Source organism: Podarcis raffonei, chromosome 11, assembly GCF_027172205.1.
Source record: "Podarcis raffonei isolate rPodRaf1 chromosome 11, rPodRaf1.pri, whole genome shotgun sequence".
NCBI lineage: Eukaryota > Metazoa > Chordata > Lepidosauria > Squamata > Lacertidae > Podarcis > Podarcis raffonei.
Window position 1 is genome coordinate 24696559 of NC_070612.1, and position 18824 is coordinate 24715382.

Here is an 18824-nt window from a genome sequence, read left to right on the forward strand (position 1 = left end):
GTTGTGAAATGTTCTCCCTGCTAAAATAGAGCACACCACTTTGGTATTGAAATTCCACCAACTCTTGAAGACATACCTTTCCTCCTCCTAATCTCCTGAAATGAACCTCCTGCTTTTACTGTTGTTGCAACTGTAACACTGTTTTAATAGCCCAGTTTATGATGTATTTTAATTATGGATACAAAACTACATGCATTAATTAGAACCAGCATGGTGTAGTACTTAGGCGTGTACTGATAGTTGGAGCTATGGGGACATTTGGACTTAAAAGGAGTAAGAAACAAGATTCGGGCTCCACTTTTAAGTATGGAGGTCTGGCTGGAAGAAACATGGACCCTATTGGGACAGAGCTTCTCCGAGATTTGGTGTTTAATACTAAGGACTGCCAAAAAAACCGGCAGAGAGGAATTGAGAGAGAATTAAGAACCTCGGACGTGAGGTCTCCAGGCTGATAGTAGACTAAGACTGATGGACATTTGTTGGGGATCGAAACCGGGAAGGGGGGGGGGGGTTGGGAATCCAAAGGGTGTACAATTATAATCTGTTTTTTTATTTTGTTTTGTTATTAGTATGAAAATTGGGGAATTCGTAGAAGGGAATTTGGGTCGACTTTAGAAAAAGGTTTTAAGAATGAGCACTGATGTACAAATATTGATGTTTATAAGTTAAAATTGGTTTTCCTAAAATGAATTAAATATAAAAAGGTCAAAAATTGGGGACAAGAACTTGTTGAACTAACAATTTGAATTGGAATATAAGAAGGAGAGGTGTGGGGAAGTCAGGGAAATATGTTATTGAAAATACGGATTGTAAACTTTATGTGTTTTTAACTTTTTTGTTTTTTGTTTTTTGATTTTTTAATGTATTAAGGTGGAAAATCTCAATAAATATCTTTAAAAAAAGAAAAAGAAAAGAAAGACCAGAGTTCCAGTTCCAATTCAGCCATAAAGTTCACTGGGTGACCTTGGGCCAGTCACAGTCTATCCTACCTCAGAGGTTGTTGTGAAAAGCATGTATGCTACCCTGAGCTCCTTGGAGGAAAAAGATGGAATATAAATGGAATAAATAAGTGATTTTAGAAACAATTCTAAATTCCGTACAGGGCCCACACACATACAGAGCTGTGTTTGTTGTGGGGGTGAGGTGCTTGAAAAATGACTGGGAAACCTGCCAGGACCAGGATCCTGGTCTCATGTAAAGAGAGCAGGGGTGGGGATCCCTGGTCCCTAAACCACCCCTGCTTTGTAAATGTTTCCCTTTACAAACATCAAGCTTTTTTTCTGTAGCACTGGTGGGAATATTTACATATGCAATACGTATGCTCTTGTCACACAAATATTTGCAGATGTTCTCATTGCCATGAAAATCTTCCAGTGAGTTTACAGGATCAGAACCAACACAAGCAGATTCAAAGGCGACAGATAGAAGGGACAGAGGAAGAAACGAAGACCGGAAAATGACTATTTACCATTCCCCATGATAGATAAGAGTAAATAACACATCAAAATCCTTTTTTGGGGGTGGGGAACAATGTGAAGAGGAAAGCTTTAAAAGAGAAATTTTGACCATTTATTTTACCTGCTTCAACTTTTTCTTCTTCTCCTTGATGGACATCTCCCGATTCATCGCAATTTCTTCCAACAAACCTACCAAGGGTTCTTGGCAGCCATTTGTTCTTTGGTGTTCAAACTCATCTGCGCTGATCTGATGACAAAACGATGGTGCAGGCAAGGTCGAATCTGCATCAGCTCCTGGATATTTTATCTGTGTTAGAACAGGTGGGAGGTATGCTGAGAAAAGGAGCTTAAATTTTGGTATCCCAGGATAAAATCTTTTGTGCACGCCTCTCTCGATGGTTATGATTTGAGATCAGGAGATATACACAACCACCACTGCAGGACCTTTAGGTGCTATCGCTTGCTTGTCAAATTCCCTCTTGCAAGAGAGATGCAGGAGCAGCGAAATATTTTTATTTTGCCAGGCCTCTCTCCACAAGGACCTACACTCGTTTTAGAAATCGCCTCGCCTTTTGTGCTGCATTTTATTAACTGCGCCTTTCATCTTAGCTTTTCAGAACGGATGTTGTAAGCCACTTTGGGGATACGGTTGAAAAGCAGCACACAAATGCAGGAGTAATAGTAAAAAATAAATTGTGTGAAAGACATTTGCATCTTGGCTTGCAGGTAGATGCCACTGGATGAGTTATTTTCATCTTGTGTTGCAGGTGATGCCAAAGGATTAAAGGATTAGAAAGGAGCTTCCAAGGTCCAGGGCCAGGATGGGAGAACTTTTTGGCTCTACGGATCAGCCCTGTGGGCCAAAGTTGACAGGTAAGAACTGCCACCCACCTGTCAAAATTCCTTGCATGGTAATTTCCAGTAGAGGGCTGGCAAAGCAGTTGTTTTCTCCATCTTCCCACCACTTGACGGGCACAAGATAAATAAGTCAAGGCCCAGCGCTAAGCAAGTTCAGCTGAGGTGAAAGGAGAGTAAGTAAAGGTAGAAAGGTAAAGGACCCTTGGACAGTTAAGTCCAGTCGAAGGCGACTATGGGGTTGCGGCGCTCATCTCTCTTTCAGGCCAAGGGAACCGGCGTTTCTCCACAGACAACTTTCCAGGTCATGTGGCCAGCATGACTAAACCGCTTCTGGCGCAACAGAACACCATGACGGAAGCCAGAGCACACGGAAACGCCATTTACCTTCCAGCCACAGTGATTAATCTACTTGCACTGGGGTGCTTCCGAACTGCTAGGTTGGCAGGAGCTGGGACAGAGCAACGGGAGCTCACCCCGTCGCGGGGATTCGAACCACCGACCTTCCGATCGGCAAACCCAAGAAGATCAGTGGTTTAGACCACAGCGCCACCCGCTGTGATCCTGCTTACCACTGGGTTCCGGCTTTGTGTGGTGCTTCCGAGGCTCCTAACAACCAGCTGGCTGCCGGGTGCTTTGGGAGCTGCACAGATCAGACCTTGGGCAAGCCCAGCTTTCACCTGTGTGATGTCAGGTGAAGGGGTGAGTGGCTATGTTTGGCACCAAACGGCCTTGCAGCCCCAAACGGGGAAGGCTGGTGGGCCGCCAAGTGTCAGGAGCCTGAGTCAAGTGTAAGTCAGCAATAAAAAACAAGGTTAACTATTTATTAAAATATTTTTTAAAAAACTAAGTTAACTATTTATTCAAAGAATCCAAAACAGCTCAGGCCTAGTGATTCCAGGGACTTCCCAATAGGACTTGCCGCAATGAGGCAGTTATGAAGACTGAAGGTCCCCACTACCCCACCCCTTTCTAAGGCTCCTCCTCTCCGGGGTGTTTTCCAAGCAATCGTAAAATGTGTTGGCGCACAACCAATCTCTGTTCTGCTCTTTTCATTTCTGTCTTTTTAGGGGTCGCACCTTGGATTCTTCAGCAGCCTGACTCCACTCCTTCCCAGCCTCCGCTTCAGCCTGGGAGTCTAAACTGCTCTCTGCCACAGCCTCTCCCTGCTCACTAAACCCTGTTACCTCTTCTGCTTCCGACACCTCCTCCTCCCAGTCTGCTCCCTCATTGTCATCCCACCACCAAAGCTGGTGCCTCCTTCCACTCCTCTGCAGCCAGCCAGCCTATGACACCATGACTGGCCTGCAGGCTGGAGTCTCCCCATCCAGTGCAACTTTGTGGTCAATTCAGGATCCACAACACAGGATGCAGCTACTGCATCCCTGGCAGACAGCCATCCGACCTCTGCTTAAACACCTCCAGCAAAGAAGAGTGCACCACCACCTCCGAAGCCAGTCTGTTCCACTGTTAAAGCAGTTTCTGCTATTAGTGTTGGTGCTGGCACCTGCTTCCCTGCCAACTTCTATGCACTGGTTCGTGTCTGGAGCAACAGAGAACATGCCTCCGCCATCTTCTGCGAGGCAGCCCTTCTGATATTTTAAGACTGCTATTGTGTCTCCCCTTTGCCTTCTTTTCTCTAAGCTAAACAGGCCCAAATCTTTCAACTGATCCTCACAAAACTTGGTTCTATCCTGGTTTCCTTCCTCTGGGCACACTCGAGGGCAGGGGAAAGGGAGCCCTGCATGGGTCGCTTGTGTTGTGGGAACATGAGGAGAGGGGTGGACCCTGCCATCATCATCTGAGGCCCTTCTTCATGTGCCTCTCCCACAAGAGGTCTGGAGGGCAGCAAAATGAGAATGGGCCTTTTCTGTGGTGGCTCCCAGTTCATGGAATGCTCTCCTCAGGGACGCCTGGTGCCTTCATTCAACCAGGCCTTGGAATAATTAACGTTCTATGGCATTTTAAATGTGTCACTGGTAGGTGGGGTATCCACTCCTGGTCCAATTCTCTTTCACACACAGCCTTTTCCCTGCACACTGTCACACATGTGCCCTTCCTCCTCGTCCAACCTTGTACCCTACCTCCAACTGACTGAACTGGAAGCAACCAAGAAGCATGAGGGAGCACAAGCCTTGCCGGTTGTTCCCGTTACCAAATCAGCTGGGCAACTGGAAGGTGTAGGATGGAATCTTAGTTATGCCATCACGTGCCTCTGCTGTCCCTTGCAAATATGATTCCTTCATCCTTTCCCCCTGCCCCCAGCTGTTTGGCAGGCCGTGGGGAACAAGAATGCTAGTATGGAGTTATTTTGATAGTGGAGCCCTGGTTGGGCAATCTGCAGCAGGCTATAAGAAAGGCCTGAAAGAGCTGCCTGCTGCCCACAGATGGTCAAGAGGCTCACAGGCATTAATGGCCAAAGTCTGGCAATGGAAAATATGGACAAAACAAACAAGAAATGTAGCAATTCTAGAACAGCAACCTTAACAGTACAAATGCTCAGAAATAAGACCCACTCAATTCAGTGGTGCTTACTCCCTGATAAATGCTTATTGGATTATAGCTACATGTCACTTTATTTGTTGCATGAGAAGAACTGGTTTGGTTTTAAGAAGGTAATAAAGAACTGAGTTGGGGAGAAGACATTTATGTTCTACAGCTCTCACCTGGACCCTTTGGAGATGTGCTACATGCTCCTCTATTTTAGCTTTCAGGGCACAAGGTACACTTAAGATCTCTTGAGATTTGTCCATCAAGAATGACACCAGTTTAGCAGCCAGAAGTTCATCCAAGTCCACATCATCCTTGGAGCAAAGAATACAGCGAGAAAAGGACTGAACCATCTGAAACAAAGAAGATTGGTTATCACAACAACACTTTCTTATTCATGGGTCTTCCCCATTCTTGCCATACCAAACACTCTCAAAGTGGCTTGCAACAGGGGAGCACAGACTTCAGATTTTCAGGAGGTACTTTGTGCTTGACTAGAACCCCCCAAATCCACCAACAGGACCCAGGTGCAAAAGATGTACACATTGAATTAAACAGCAGGGTGCCTCTGAGCAGCTGCTGAGCCCAGGGATTTGTTTCAACTTTCAGGACCAATCTCAGCTCACAGACCTTTGACACACAACAACATTCCTGGCTACCTCCAAGTTTTCTTCATTTCAGCCGCCTAATCTGCATTAGGGGAGTCATTTTTAAAAAAAAGCTATTTGAGACACTTTTGTCTACCTACTGTACATGAGCCAGATATCTATCAGCGAATCCCCATCAAACACCTGCTGACCCCTGGGCTTCCTGGTCCCATCCACCCTCTAAGATGGCTGAGCACTTTGGTTCAGTGCTGGTGCTATTGAAGACCTGCTTCCAGAACTGTCAACAGCTGAACAAGACAGAAGCTGCCACTGGGGAGGGGGAGGGGAAAGGTTTCCTAGAGAAGGCAAGGTGAAAGCCAGGCAGCAACCTGAGAATGAGCGCCAACAAAACTGGAGGAGAGATTCCTCCCCCTGTCCTGCCCTTCCCTATCAGCTCCCGCTCCTTGCAGCACACAGTATGTCTGATGCTGTGCAGCAGGAAATGCGTGGGGAGAGAGACAGACAGACAAAAGGGCAGCGATGGGAACTGGGTGGGAGAACCCACAGCTGCTAACTCTTGTCAGCTCTATCAAACACACAGCGTCTGCTGCAGGTTGCAACCTGGTGATTCACGTTACACAGGTAGAGAAAGGGAGAACTTCCACGCCACACCCTCGGTTAAATACTTTGCTGCTTTCTTTTTTGTAACTAAGAAGAGTCTTTCCCCCAAAGCAATTCCAGGAAGATTTTGCAAGCCCAGCTCGGTCTCTCAGTTCCCAGAAGACGCTCACCAGCGTTCTCGTCCCGACTGTATCTGAGAGGGGTGGGAGATCTTTATTTGAGCCAATCCTGGCCAACAGAGTCATCAGCAGCTGCAGCTTTCGGCGATTCGCTGGCGGAAGGAGGAGGCAGCAAACCCGTAGAGCTTCAATGGCCAGCTTCTCTTTCTGCAGGAGACCTGGGTCGGAGAACATGGCAGGAGAGCACACTTCAATGTCGGATGCTTCTCATAGCTTATTTTCCAAAGGGGGGGGAGGAGTCTAATTCTTGCAGGCAAGACACCTGCTGGCACACTATTCTATGGTTAGCAGAAACCAGAATCGCCTTGTTAACCATAGTTTGCAAATCAGCTCAAGCTCTGGCTGTGAGAAACCTCATTAGCTTTAACCATAGTGAGTGGCAGGGCACAGAAGAAACAATAATCTATTGTTGAAAGGCCGGGAGGGAACTTTGTGACCCTGAAGAGAGGAGAAGGAAGGAGAATTTGAGTCCAAGGCCTTCTCTCAGTCCTATAACCATAAGAGACCAGCAGTATCTCTCAGGGCAACATGAAAGTCTAGGCTTCAACCAAGCCTTATCTGTCAGTTTTGCTAACAGGTTCTCTCTCTTAACTTTTCTCTCCCTCCTGATTGGCTGACACTCCACCCAGTCTCTACTGGGTCTGCAGGAAGATGACCCAGGGTCTGTCCATCACAGAAGTTAAGTACATATTCATCTCCCGCTTTCATTGCCCTCTGTTGCTGCCTTTCTCTGTGGTTTCCCTGCACCTCTTTTAGATTGTAGGCCCCTTCAGGGCAGGATCTAGACACACCTGTTCTTTGCATATAGATGCTACTATATCATAATAATTACCATGAAGAATTCTCAAGATACTAATGTACATAAAACTCACATCGCATTCCAAACATACCATTTAGCTTTCCAGTCAAACTCTTATCCAACAGGTTTTAAGGGGTGTGTGTGAGAGAGAGAGCTATATAAAGGAGAAATTAATTTCAGCCAAAAATGAAATGTCAGCAAGCCAGCAGACTAACCATAAAAAGCATATATAGTACATATATCTCTAAAAAGTATATGTACAATTCACAAACATATCCTTCAGACATCTTTTTTTTAATTTCAACACAGAAATCTTCTAATTGATGGAGAATGCAAGCCAAACTCTGCCAACTGCATGTGAAATAATAATAATAATAATAATAATAATAATAATAATAATAATAATTTATTTCTACTCTGCCTATCTGGCTGGGTTTCCCCAGCCACTCTGGGCAGCTTTCAACAGAACATTAAAACCAGAATAAAACTTCAAACATTAAAAACTTCCCTAAACAGGGCTGCCTTCAGATATCTTCTAAAAGTCGGATAGTTGTTTATTGCCTTGACATCTGATGGGAGGGCGTTCCACAGGGCGGGCGCCACTACTGAGAAGGCCCTCTGCCTGGTTCCCAGTAACCTCACTCAAGTCAAACATAATGAAGTATCAAAGTCATATCAGCAGAGACAAGTCCTACCTTCCAGAGAAGGAGAAAACAAGCTTGCTCCCTCTTCCACGTGACAGCCCTTAATATATTTGAAGATGGCTATCATATCTCCCCCTGGAAAAGACCCTGATGTTGGGAAAGATGGAGGGCACAAGGAGAAGGGGACAACAGAGGATGAGATGGTTGGACAGTGTTCTCGAAGCTGCTAACATGAGTTTGACCAAACTGCGGGAGGCAGTGGAAGACAGGAGTGCCTGGTGTGCAGTGGTCCATGGGGTCACAAAGAGTTGGACACGACTAAACGACTAAACAACAACAACAACAATCATATCTCCTCTCAGTATCCTCTTTTCCAAGCTAAAAATACCCAGCTCCTACAACCATTCCTCATAAGGCTTGGCTTCCAGGCCCTTGACCATCTTGGCTGCCCTCCTCTGCACGTGTTCCAGCTTGTCAACATCCTTCTTAAATTGCGGTGCCCAGAACTGGGCAAGGTATTCCAGCTGTGGTCTGGCCAAGGCAAAATAGAGTGGTACTATTACTTCCCTTGATCTGGACACTAGACTTCCATTGATGCAGCCAAGAATAGAATTAGCTTTTTTGGCTGCTGCATCACACTGTCGACAATGTTAAGCTTGTGGTCCACTAAGACCCCATGATCCTTTTCACATGTACTGCTAATATGCCAGTAGTGTCCCACCTCAGTTGCTGAGATCCTTCGACAGGCCGTTTTTGGTGCTCCCAAATGCCCCTGAAGTTCAGTCAGCCTTTATGAGGCACTGAGCTTTTAGTGTGGCAGGTCCTCCCTCCTGTGGAGCTTTTCACGGACAGAAGAACAGTGGGAGACATCCTCATTTTCTGTCACACGTATTTCAAAGATGGCACTGTTCAGCTGGAATTCCAAACTGTCTTTGGAATTGACTTTTTAATTAAAAAACTCAACTAGTTTTTGTTGACATGTGTGTTGCTGGTGCTTTTGATAGCTGGATTCCCTGAATTGGGACCCAGCTGGATCCCATAACCTGGGGGCAGATGTCAGGACCCACAGTCAGCCCAGCCTAGACCACATCTTTGCTCATGTTCTCTCACAGTCTGTTTATGCAGCACATATTTCTGATACCTGGGTGCCATAACTCAGAGGTGCCATAATGCTGAAGTCTACACATCACATATGCAGCTGAACCCTGAGTCTGCATAAACACATTCCCAGTCACAAGTACAAGATGTTCCCACTGCTGCAACTACAAGGCCAGTTACGCCTGGGCTGGCCTGAATTCAAGATAAGGGTTAGGAAGTAATTATTCTGTAGCCAAGAAGAGAACTTAAGCATGCTTTGTCCACGCACATTCCTAGCTAATAGCAATAGTAAAAGTAATAGTAATAATTTTTTATTTATTTATACCCCGCCCATCTGGCTGGATTTCCCCAGTGACGCAAGAAATCATACATTTATGTGCTTGCTACAATGATGTAAATGCTTTGTGATCTCTAGGCTCAGTCTTTTTGAGATATTCTGCTGAGACTCACTGTTGCAGCTTTTAATTAACTCTTTTTACCCTACCAACCACTGTCTCTTTATTGGCTTGGTGGCGACAGCGTTCTGGACTTGGTAACATTTTTACCAATGTTACAGTAGCTTTGTGTTGTAAACTGCCTTGCTATGTTTCCTATGTAAGCGTGGTTTATACATATTCAAATAAACAAGTGAATGAATTATTATTTTTTATTATTAATGAGGCTGTCGTTTTTGTTTTATTAGCTTTGGGCTTACCCTGAAAAGGGAGACCAAGATATAAGCCATAAACGAAATGAAAACTCTGACTTCTTATTGTGCCTGAGGAGACCAATTGCCTCAAGAACATGTTCCAGCCAGGCAAGAACGCTTGAAGAGGTCATGGAGCAGAGGCAATGAGGGGCATGACTTAGGGAAGGTGAGATGGGAGCTAGGGAGAGCCCCAAGGGCCAGGCATGGAGGTCTGCAGGGTCGCATTGCCCCTCAGGCCTGAGGTTCCCTACTCCTGTCTTACTCAGTCATTATGGGGGACGAGGCCCTCCTGGTCATGGCGCAGGCTATGGTACCGTGGCTAGGAGCCACTAGAAAGTGGGCCTTTTTGACAGATCCATTTTCCCTCTGAGTTTAGGAGACTACCAATGACATCCAGGTGTCTTTTAAAAACATACATTTGGGCTCCTAGGCCTTCTCTGGTACTCAGTCTCATTCTATTATAAGATTTTTAATCCTCCCCTAGGTTTTTTCAGTTGCATTTTCTTCCTGTATTTTAATATTTTGATGTGCATTTTAATATTGTTGCATTGCGCATCAAGACTTGCCACTAGAGGTGATACAGGCATGTTTTAAACAAACAAATAGTTTATAGTGTTTTCATTTTGCTATTGCATTTGTTTTTGTACAAGGTTAGCTGCTCTGGGCTCCCTTTGGAGGCTGAAAATAAAAGGACGACAGTGAAATGCTCGAAATTGAATTTTTGTACTGTTTATTATTATTATTTGCTTGCTTGTTCACTACCAGATGTGTACATTTCTTGTTCTAGAACTTGCTAATGAACATTTGCTCCTCATTATTCACTGGATTTATTGCTCCCCGAAAACTCACCTGTGCAATTTTAATTTGTATCCTATTTGTGTTCCAAAGAGGAAATTTATTTATTTATTCAAAGTATTTATTTATTCAAATTTTCATACCACCCATCATCTCCAGATTCCACAGTGGTTTATAATACTTAGAACACAACAAGGTAAAAACAGCTCGCGCCAGAGACACGGACAACTGCCACTCAAGCATTATGTCTGAATTTGATGTGCAGCAGGCCCAGGGCTGCAAGTAACCCCAGCCCCTGTCACTACCCAAAAACTTTCCTGCCTGCTCAGTCCCCTCAACCTTCCCACGTTGGGCACGGGAGGTCTGAAGGGGGCCTTTACCTACTTTTGCTGGAATATAAATAGAAGCTTTTGAGCCTGTATTATCAGGGTCCCCAAATAAACAGCAGCTTCTACTTTTCTTCAAGCACACTACATCCATAAAACTATTAACTTTAAACAGGAGAGCAATAAAGCATCCCCACTGACCAGGATTTGCCAAGCAGGTGCCCTCCAGATGTTTTGGACTACATCTGGAGAAGGATGGAGAAGACATTGGCAGGTCATTCTGTGACTCAACAGTTCTCTCAGCCTGACTAACCAACAACCTCAGGGAAACCCCACGGCCTGGTTGAAGAGACACATCTTTACAAGTTAAAAAACCCGGGGGGAAATAGTCAAAGAGTGACAGACCTCCAGAGGGAAAGAGTTCTTACCTAGAACATTGACGAAGAGATCAAAAAGCTGGAAAGTGAGAAGAGGCTCCTTCATGTGGCCATAGTAATCCGCTATGGTTCTGAAGACATCTCTTTCAAATCCTGAGTATGTCGGTTGTTTCAGATCCGGACACCTGGGCCCTATTGTGATGGGGGCAAAGGACAGAGAAGAAATGAATGGCTTGTGCTGGCCAACAGACATTATTAACAGTTACATTTCTACTCAGTATTGGTGTGTCCACGAGAGCAAAGAGGAAACGGACAAATTATTTGACAGGAGGGGGGAAATGTGTGACATTCATCAGATCGGAGTAGGCTAGAATTCTGCCTCCTCCTCAGAACACTTTTTTCTGACCAATGAGCAACCAAAGATTTCTACCCTGCAAGCCAATCAGAAATGAAATTGTACAACCCTCCAACTCGATGCAAGAGCCCAGCTTTTCGCCTGACCAGTCTTACGCAACTAAAGAACTTCAATGAATCAATGGGCACTTAGTATTTCAAGCTTAACCCTTCATATAACCCCATATACACATTAAACTCATACACTGTACACAGAACAAACCCTGCCCCAGTGAATTCTCCACAACAAATTGGGTTGGCAGAGATGCTGCTTTCTCAGTATTACTTTCCCCTCTAGGATGGCAATGTGAGGAGGACCACATGGCATATACTCTGGCATAGTGGGCGGGTGGGGGATTTGGCCCAGGGGCTTCTAGTGGCTCACATCCCATGAAAGCATTGTACATGGAGGGAGATCTTCACAAAGATTGGTTCAGATGGAACAATCACACAGAAGTAGCTGCCCATATCAGTCAATTCTGGTTGATGGTTGATCATGTGATACAACATAGCAGGCCAATGCCCAGCATGAGGATTTAAGATGAGGACTACCACATAAGATACCCATAACTGATGAGCACCCAATGTTTCCAAATAAGCAGCCAAGCATCCCAGAGCCATACTTGTGAAGAGGAAGAGGAACGGGTAGGGCTATAAAGCTGCTCAGCTGGGGCTTAGTCAATGCTGAAGCAGAATCCTAACCTATTGTGCTCCCTGTGACTCCATGCAAGACAGTTTTCTTGTTGTCTTGAACGTCTTGATCCACTGGGCAGTTCCTAGGGCTCCCCAATAATACAAAATTTGAAGTCAAGCAGCAAAGGTAGTAGGAATGGGATACTCTACTATGAACTAAGTTCCACTCATGTGAGCTTGGACTTCTGTCCTTAGTGAGCAAACAGGGAAGGAACAACACTGTGCAGAGTGTGATGATGAATGAAGCCTTATTGACCGAGCAAGTTGGAGTTAACTCTCTATTAGCAAAAACAGGATCTGCACAGGAGTGTCAGGCCAAATGACCACAGCAGCTCCTCTCCAGCAGGTCTTGCCCACATGAAGCAGTTGCTAAGAATGAAGGTTTCTGCCTTCCCACAGTTGCCTTACCCTCCCCCTACCCCGGGGTCTTCCCAAGCAATCTGAGACTACGCCTGTCTCTGCTCCTCCCTCTTCATACATCTTCTGGTCCTGGGATGCCGGGAGGGGAGCTTGTCACAGCAGGAGGGGGAGACACCAGTGATCCTTCACCAACCCGACTCATCTCTGCCTCTTGGCCTCCCTCCTCTCTGCTTCAGATTCCGCCTCTGATTCTCGACTTCTCTCTGCTACACTTTCCCTGCTCCCTAAGCCCTGTTGCCTTCAGCTTCCAACCCATCCTCTTCCCAGTCTTCTCCTTTTTCTCCCTCTGACCACTCATTGGTGTCCTACTACCAATCCACAGGCTCTGAGCCTTCTTCCCTTGGTGGTTCCCCAGCTGGTTCCTCCCACTATTCCTCTGTGTCCAACTAGCCCGTGACAAACAGACAGCCTCACACTGCGGATCGTAATGATGAATGAAGCCTTATTTGCCCTTGTCAAAGTGGCTTTCTTAAAACAGAAAAGGGGGAGGAGTTTCCCTATTCACACTGAAATCAAACTGATACTTACAACTTGCCAGACACTTCATTGCCGATAGAACCCAGTGAGGCAGCTCCTCTGCAGTGAATAGAGATGTGAGAATTTTCAAAAATCGTTAAATAGATCAACACTGACTTTTACGAAGCAGAGGAATAGATTTACAAGCTACAGGAAAGCCTCATCCAGGAGCTCATCAACAGCCATAGAGTCATCGCAATCAAGTCCAGGGAGGTAGCCTGGCAGAAGGCTTTCTCTATGGCAACCCAGGTTTTGGAACTTCCTCCCAACAGGGGTACATCTGGAATCTTTGTTATACAGCTTTCAACAAAGCCTGCAGACTCTTCTGTTTACCCTGGCTTTTGAAAACTGGGGTGTATATTTTCAGGACCCGCCTTATTTCTGTGATTGCAAGTTGTTTTAAAAGGTTTTCAACACTGTGCTTTAATTGATGTAACCCGCCCTGGGAACTTCGGGGAAAGGGCAGGTAAATAGTAGTGATGATGGTGATTAGGAGAGCGATTTCCATCAGAGAAGTACACAATACAGTCTCCGCCTCAGTCTTGAGCCATAAAAAAGAACGGCATGTATCTCTGAGGACAGACATAGTCACTCATTGTCAGGGTTTCTCAAACTTGTGTCTCCGGCTGGTTTTGGACTACAACTCCCATGACCCCTAGCTAGCAGAACCCAGCAGTCTGGGATCATAGGAATTGTAGTCCAAAAAAACTACTGGAGACCCAAGTTTGGAAAACCCTGCTCTATATCTTTGGACAGTTTGTATTGGCGGCAGCTGCTCATTTCCATCCCAAGAACCACTTCACATACGGCACAGGTGGAAACAACTATGTCCTACTTAGACCCATTGAACCCAAGTTAGTCATGTCCATTAACTTCAATTGGCCTACTCTGAGTAGGACTGCCATTGGATCCAACCAAACACCTTTGCAGAACAAGTGCTATTAGGACCCTCGTACCGGTATGCCCCACGGAGGACCTTAAGGTCCATAAATAGCAACACCCTAGGGGTCCCGGGCCCTAAGGTAGTTAGATTAGCTTCAACCAGAGCCAGGGCTTTCTCAACACTGGCTCCGGCCTGGTGGAACGCTCTGTCTCATGAGACCAGGGCCCTGCAGGATCTGATTTCTTTCCGCAGAGCTTGTAAGACAGAGTTGTTCTGCCTGGCCTTTGGCTTGGAGCCAATTTGATTCCCTCCCCCTCTTTCTTTTTTCTTTCTCCTCCTGTAATGAGGCTGCATTTTAATATTTTACTGTTTCAATATTTTACTGTTGTATTTTAATCTTTTTTTTAAGTTGTATTCATTCAGCTTGTTTTTATTGTTGCTTGTTGGCTGCCCTGAGCCCGGCCTTGGCTGGGGAGGGCAGGGTATAAATTATTATTATTATTATTATTATTATTATTATTATTATTATTATTATTATTATTATTTGAACAGGTTAGTCACTTGTTGTACAATAAAGGTTTCCAATTGACCTCCATTTTTGTGTGTTAATAACAATAATAATAAAATTTAAAAATAAATAATACTACATTATAATAAAAACATTTGCAGTGGATTACGATCTGTTAAGCAGCCCGCAATAATAGCAACAAAATGCTTCAGCAGCACAGGATCACCTAGGTTAGCTCATGTAGTCTAGCATCCTGACCTCACAGTGGCCAACCAGATGCCTGTGGGAAACCCACAACAAGACCTGAGAACGAGAGCCCTCTCCCCTCCTGGCATCTTCAGCAACTGGTATTCAGAAGCACTGCTATCTCTGACCATGGAGACAGATTAGCCATTGACAGCCTTAACCTCTGTGAAGTTGTCTAATCCTCTTTTAAGGCCATCCAAGCTGCTGGCCACCATTGCTTCCCGCAGGAAGGAATTCCACAACAATACGCTGCAGAATCACCATAGTGCAACAAAGACCTATGTGCACAAATGCGTCAAGTTTGGAAACAGGGAAGTATTTAATTTTGCGGAGCAACAGGGAGCCTTCTAAACAGATGTAACTGTAGAAAAACAAAACTCATGCTGCCTTCAGATTACACGCCCACAGATTATGTCCATACAAAGGATGTGTCATGGGGGGAAGCCAGCCTTAATAAGAAACAATTATGCCATGTTTGTTGGTTGTGTAATCAGCCTCAAACAGGTTGGCATCACATAAAAGGAAATTACTCAGCAAGGTGATGTTGAATCATGAAACTTTAACACTTCTGCTTATCTTCTTAAAGGTAAAGGGACCCCTGACCGTTAGGTCCAGTCATGGCCGACTCTGGGGTTGCGGCGCTCATCTCGCTTTATTGGCTGAGGGAGCCGGCGTACAGCTTCCGGGTCATGTGGCCAGCATGACTAAGTCGCTTCTGGCGAACCAGAGCAGCGCACGGAAACGCCGTTTACTTTCCTGCCTAAGCGGTACCTATTTATCTACTTGAACTATCATGTGCTTTCGAACTGCTAGGTTGGCAGGAGCAGGGATTGAGCAATGGGAGCTCACCCCATCAAGAGGATTTAACCACAGACCTTCTGATCAACAAGCCCTAGGCTCTGTGGTTTAGACCACAGCACCACCCACGTCCCACTTATCTACTTAGATGATAATAAAGAACAGCCTGTCTTTTAATTATGGATTTGTTTACCTCCATAAAAATAGTGTACAATTACCACCTAATGCTCTTACTGGTTCAGAATGTCTTATGGAAAGAACATGAAGTTGTATTCATGGATAACTTATCAGAAATCATTCAAAAATATACAATAGTCCAAACTTGAGAAGCCCTACAAACAACTAAATAAATGTAAATAACATGACACTCCCCAATATACTCTTTGATGGTATATAGTAATTTTCTTCTTCTGGGGAGAAAAGTCTATCTTTATGATTCAGCTACAGAATGTTCCTCCCCTTTCCCCACTGAATTACCATATTATCAAGCACAAATCCTAGAAAAGCTGTAACAAACTAAACAAATTACTCTACTTACTTGATTTATCTTCTAGGATGACAACCCCCTGCTTGTTAACATTATACACATTCTGAATTATATGCTTTGGATTCACAAGTTTAATGTCCAGCATGTCTTTCAGAGAATCCAAGCCTAAAGTCTTTTGCAAGCTGCAGTAAGAGGGTGGGAGGTGGGGAAACAAACAGGTTTATCAGACTGGCAGCATAGTTACTTGTAGAAGCACCGCACATCACAATGAAGTACTTTTACTGGAATACAAAAAGTTCAGACAGATGCAGTATGTTTTAATAGGCATCACAAGCCGCCTCGAAGCTTGCAATACCAATAGAAAAACAACATTCTGGTTTAAAATGAACACTTTACAGACACAGCGCCCATATATTTTAGATACATGTAACTATAATGCTGAGGTCGCATGTCATAATGGAAAACCCGTTCTTACCCATCAAAGTGCATTTTATAAATGCCAACCTCCCCCCAGTTGGGAAAAACCAGTGAGAGTGTCCACACGCTAGTTTCACCACCTGCTCTAGAGAACGAAACAACCCAAAATAACTAAAATAATTAACCAAAATAACTAAAGGCATCACGCACCGCATTCCAGCAATATTCCATAGTAAGCAGTGGTACCTCTAGAACAGTTTCAGGTTAAGAACGGACCTCCAGAACAAATTAAGTATTTAACCCGAGGTACCACTGTATTATTATTATTTTTAAAAAGCTGGGCATTGCAGTTCAGGGGCTTGAGTCAACAAGCCAGCTGAAAAAAGGCAAAAGAATTTCAGTTTATGGATTACTGAATTGCTGACTTTGTATTTTCTTAGTGGCAAGTTGGAATATTTATTTATTTATTTATTTATTTATTTATTTATTTATGCATGCATGCATGCATGCATGCAAAGCACAGCCTGTTGCTTTCTGCTACTTACTCTCAGCTTAGGTTGACAGAGAAATCTGCAATCAGAGACATGCAATCTACTTACTGCGATAGAGTCATGGACCTCCATATATCTTCCAGATTTGATTCTGTTAGTTGTCGGCGATGTATGAGTTTGCACGTTGGTACTTCTCCAATTGCAATACTGTGACGTTTGAACCACATTTCAGAATTCTACAAGAGACGAGAAAGATAACAAGTTTTAGTACTGTATATAATAATTATTTCCCTTAATAAGGACCCTAATCCTACACCGATCCAGAGATGTTAGTTGCAAATAATTGCCAATTCTCCAGTACATTTCTAAGCAACAGTGCAGAGAAGATAATGTGTCCTACATGCTAGTGCAGAATTCAGCGGCCAGGTTGCTCACCGGAGCAAGACAGTTTGAGCATTTTACACCGATCCTGGTCTGACTGCACTGGCTACCAACTGGTTTCTAGGCCCAATTCAAAGGTTATAGGTTTTGACCTATAAAGCCTTAAACCTCAAGGACCACCTCTTCCCATATGAACCTACCCAGACCCTGAGATCAACTTCTGAGGCCCTCCTTCGTGTGCCTCCTCCTCGAGAGGTCCAGAGGGTGGCAACACGAGAACGGGGCCTTCTCTGCAGTGGCTCCCTGCCTGTGGAATGCTCTCCCCAGGGAAGTTCATCTGGTGCCTTCATTATACACCTTTAGGTGCCAGGCAAAAATGTTCCTTTTTAACCAAGCCTTTGGTTGATCTGATTGACATCCTATGCCCTTATAAAATGCAGCTCTCTTTTGGGGGGGGGTTGTTATTGGGTTACTGTCTTTATTTTGATTATATACATTGTTGTTTTTCTGTTGATCTTTCCTGTGAACCGCCCTGACCTCTGGGTATAGGGCAGTGTATACATTCAATAAATAATAAATAGTAAGATTAACCATAAGCTCTTAATTGCTGTTGGGAAGGCAAAATCCATACCACACCACATGTCGTGAGTAGGACTCCTTTCCAGCCCCTACAACTATTGACTAATCATAGTCCATAGCAATTATGTTCTCTACCCAGAGGGAGGAAGGGAAAGTGGGTGATGGCAATACCAAAGCCACAGCCCAGGATTGTCTGGTCCACACCCAGGTGGAAGTCAGCTCCAAAAGGTGTCAGGGACTGAACTGGGTGTAGCAACACTTCCCCACAGAGCCTGATTGGCTCCTCTGTTGCTCGCCCCTTGGGAGGAACCAAAGGATGCCTTCACAGATATGTCAGTGAACAGGAGCTTGTAGTTAGCATCTTCCGCATCAAAATGATATTCGTGCAGATGGAAATCTTACCAACATGAGGGGCTTCCCTGGGATCTGTTCTCGAAAAGTATCCCTTTCAAAATCATTCCAGTTTGGGAATTTGACAACTTCCTTTCGGTACGGGGATCGTTTGGGATATGGTTTGAGTGGCGAGAAAGGAGGAAATCTAAAATGAAAAACAAAACGTTAAAGCCACAACTGAGTCCAGCTTGTGAACACTGTGAGGGGCAGGAAGAGAGAGAGGACTCACATCTTCTTGTTGTAATCTAATTGTTTGAGGCACATGTGAAATGTTTACACACTGGCCTTCTTAACCTAGAAGCTGATTCTGGGATGAATCCAACAAAGTCATCAATGTGCAAAAGGAATGGCTGGAACTCTTTCATATCATGCACTGACTTTGTTGATCGAAACAGCAGAATAATATTCTATTGCTCCATCAACATGGACCCTTTCCAGAGCTGGGCTGGTTAATGAAAAAAGTAATGGGCCCCATCTGCACTATAGATTTAAAGCAGTATCATACCACTTTAAACAGTCCTGGTTTCCCCCAAATAATCCTGGGAACTGTAGTTTGCTAAGCATACTGAGAGCTCTTAGGAGACCCCTGTTCCCCTCACAGAACTACAGTTTCCAGAATTTCCTGGGTAGAGGGTTGATTGTTAAACCACTCTGGGAATTGTAGCTCTGTAAAAGCAATAAGCGCCTCACAACATCAGCACCC

At 44.6% G+C, this 18824-nt stretch overlaps 1 protein-coding gene across 2 annotated transcripts in view; it reads right to left on the reverse strand.

The window, feature by feature from the left end:
- DEPDC1B (DEP domain containing 1B) overlaps window positions 1-18824 on the reverse strand; it is a 31476-nt gene that overhangs the window by 2817 nt on the left and 9835 nt on the right. Inside the window, exons 3-11 of one of the 2 annotated variants that reach the window (XM_053408119.1) lie at window positions 18131-18266; window positions 16877-17004; window positions 15912-16042; window positions 12951-12998; window positions 10968-11108; window positions 6181-6347; window positions 4979-5155; window positions 1579-1764; window positions 935-1031 (exon numbers count right to left, since the gene is read on the reverse strand). In XM_053408119.1, the coding sequence (XP_053264094.1) occupies window positions 981-1031; window positions 1579-1764; window positions 4979-5155; window positions 6181-6347; window positions 10968-11108; window positions 12951-12998; window positions 15912-16042; window positions 16877-17004; window positions 18131-18266 (1165 nt within the window). In that variant the 3' untranslated portion in view covers window positions 935-980. Of the gene's footprint in view, window positions 1-934; window positions 1032-1578; window positions 1765-4978; window positions 5156-6180; window positions 6348-10967; window positions 11109-12950; window positions 12999-15911; window positions 16043-16876; window positions 17005-18130; window positions 18267-18824 lie in introns of those variants that run through there. The other variant, XM_053408118.1, reaches the window with a different exon arrangement.